We start from the raw sequence: 2,205 nt of genomic DNA on the forward strand, positions 1-2,205 counted from the left end.
TTATGTTGCCATGTCAAGTAGCTTACTGTGTTAAATGTTTGTGTAAATTATTATTGGCAGAGTAGTGACTGTGGTGGGGGCCCTATTGGAAACGCTCCAGTTATTACTTTCTGCTGAGCCCATTGTGTTTTTAAGAGGTTAAAGGTGCTCTAAAACTCAGACGTTGTGAAAGGTGGTGCTACACAGGCCTCAAAGTTGCCGAAGAAAGCAAGCCCTTTCAAGTCAGATTAATGGAAACCAACTGTTGACAGTGACATGGTATACAAATTTATATCGATATATATATATATTATAGATAGGATATATTAATTATAGATAATATTATATAAATAAATAAAAGCTGGGGATTGCACTTTTGTCATGATACAATTACTAAAACATTAAAATGCAGTTGTGTGTGCACATGTATGCACAGTTTTCACCTGTAACTTTAAAATACTTCAAGTTTATTCAAGAACATAAATGAGCTGAGTGCACCATGGCTGAAAACGCTGGGCAAGCTTAAGGAAGCTGATGTAGAATTGACAAGTCCTAGAGCAAGTTAGAATATCAGCAGAGCGCTTAGTTTTTCATAATTTTAGGTGGTGAACTGAATCCATTTTAAATCAAATTCTTTCAGTTTTATTATCACTGACATGAGAAACAGGCTCTTAAAAGACTGACTGGATGAACAGTTGATTTTAAACAACTCATACTGCAGTTAGTAAACAAGCCACATCTAGTAACCTAAAAAATGCTGATTAAATGTCGTCCAGTCTTACGCATTTTTGCTTTTACACCACACCATTGAACATTACCGTGTTTGTATGTGCACCTTTGTTTCCCCGTGTCTTAGCACTTGTTTTGGTTTTAGAGCACATTACTGTTACTAAACATCACTGTGCCCCTTTATACTTTGATTGTAGGTTAACCACATTGAGCCTTGAGATGAAGTGTGAAAGTCTAAGTAGAAATCATAATGCAGTGTTTTCTTTTAAGTACATGGTAAAGATAGGAAACAGCAGTTTAAAATACAAGTGTGGTGGCTCTTAAAAGAGCCTTTGTGTTGCGTCCAGTCAGTGAGCAGGTTTTACTTGGACTGGCGGCTTCTCGGTCTCTTGGCAAAGAACAGCTGGATGTGGGCAGCACACCCGCCACTGCGAGCGATGGTCCACTCCGCCCAGCAGTTGGTTGAGCTCCTCGTCGTTGCGGACAGCCAGCTGCAGGTGACGGGGGATGATACGAGTCTTCTTGTTGTCGCGGGCAGCGTTTCCAGCCAACTCCAGGATCTCAGCGGTCAGGTAACTCCAGCACGGCCGCCCAGATAGACGGGGCACCGCTCCAACACGCGCGGCATAGTTGCCGTAGCGCAGCCTGTGGACACGGCCGACGGGAACTGAAGCCCGGCACGGGGACGGGTCTTTGCCTTAGCTCTGGCTTTGCCACCGGTTTTCCCTCGCCACTCATTTTCAAAGTTACTTTCCTAGAGTTAGACTCAAGAGAAATGTGGCGACTACACGACACAACCCTCGTTATATTGGTCAGGGAGCGGAGGAGGGGGTCCTTGTCAACCAACCAGAAAACAGGTTTTCACAGAGGGGCCGCTTTGGATTTTGGGCGGACTCTTTACTGATTGTTTCCGCCAATAAGCAGCGAAGATTGGGGCGTGTGTCGCTCCTGAAGGGGCGCTGACTCCACAGGAGCCCCTAACCAATCAGGAGCGGGTCTGCAAGCGAGTCCCCCATTTCACAGCCGGTCCACAGTTTAAGAGCAGCGTGTCCTCTCTATACTACATTACTACACTTTCTCCTGTTCAGAGAAGAAAGAACGATGGCAAGAACCAAGCAGACGCTCGTAAATCCACGGAGGCAAAGCCCCCAGAAAGCAGCTGGCCACCAAGGCTGCCCGAAGGCGCCGGCCACCGGCGGCGTGAAAAGCCTCACCGTTCCAGGCCCGGTACCGGGCGTCTGAGAGAGATCCGTGCTACCACAGAAAATCCACCGAGCTGCTCATCCGCAAGCTGCCCTTCCAGCCTGGTCGAGAAATCGCTCAGGATTTCAAGACCGACTGCGCTTCCAGAGCTCCGCTGTCATGGCTCTGCAGGAGGCCAGGAGGCTACCTGGTCGGTGCCTCTTCAGGACACCAACCTGTGCGCCATCCACGCCAAGAGAGTCACCATCATGCCCAAAGACATCAGCTGGCCCGCCGCATCCGTGGGAGAGCGCG

General features: G+C 47.8%; 1 protein-coding gene and 1 pseudogene across 1 annotated transcript; one reads left to right on the forward strand and one right to left on the reverse strand.

The window, feature by feature from the left end:
• Window positions 1-1,069: 1,069 nt before the first annotated feature.
• LOC109137669 (histone H2A-beta, sperm) lies at window positions 1,070-1,724 on the reverse strand. Its single transcript, XM_027276789.1, is given in 5 exon segments — window positions 1,070-1,150; window positions 1,152-1,369; window positions 1,372-1,462; window positions 1,556-1,608; window positions 1,691-1,724. Coding segments are annotated over 5 exon segments (477 nt in total).
• Window positions 1,725-1,809: 85 nt separating this feature from the next.
• LOC113745270 (histone H3-like) lies at window positions 1,810-2,192 on the forward strand (annotated as a pseudogene).
• Window positions 2,193-2,205: the final 13 nt, after the last annotated feature.

The sequence above is a fragment of the Larimichthys crocea genome, unplaced genomic scaffold (genome assembly GCF_000972845.2).
Source record: "Larimichthys crocea isolate SSNF unplaced genomic scaffold, L_crocea_2.0 scaffold5830, whole genome shotgun sequence".
Taxonomy (NCBI): domain Eukaryota; kingdom Metazoa; phylum Chordata; class Actinopteri; family Sciaenidae; genus Larimichthys; species Larimichthys crocea.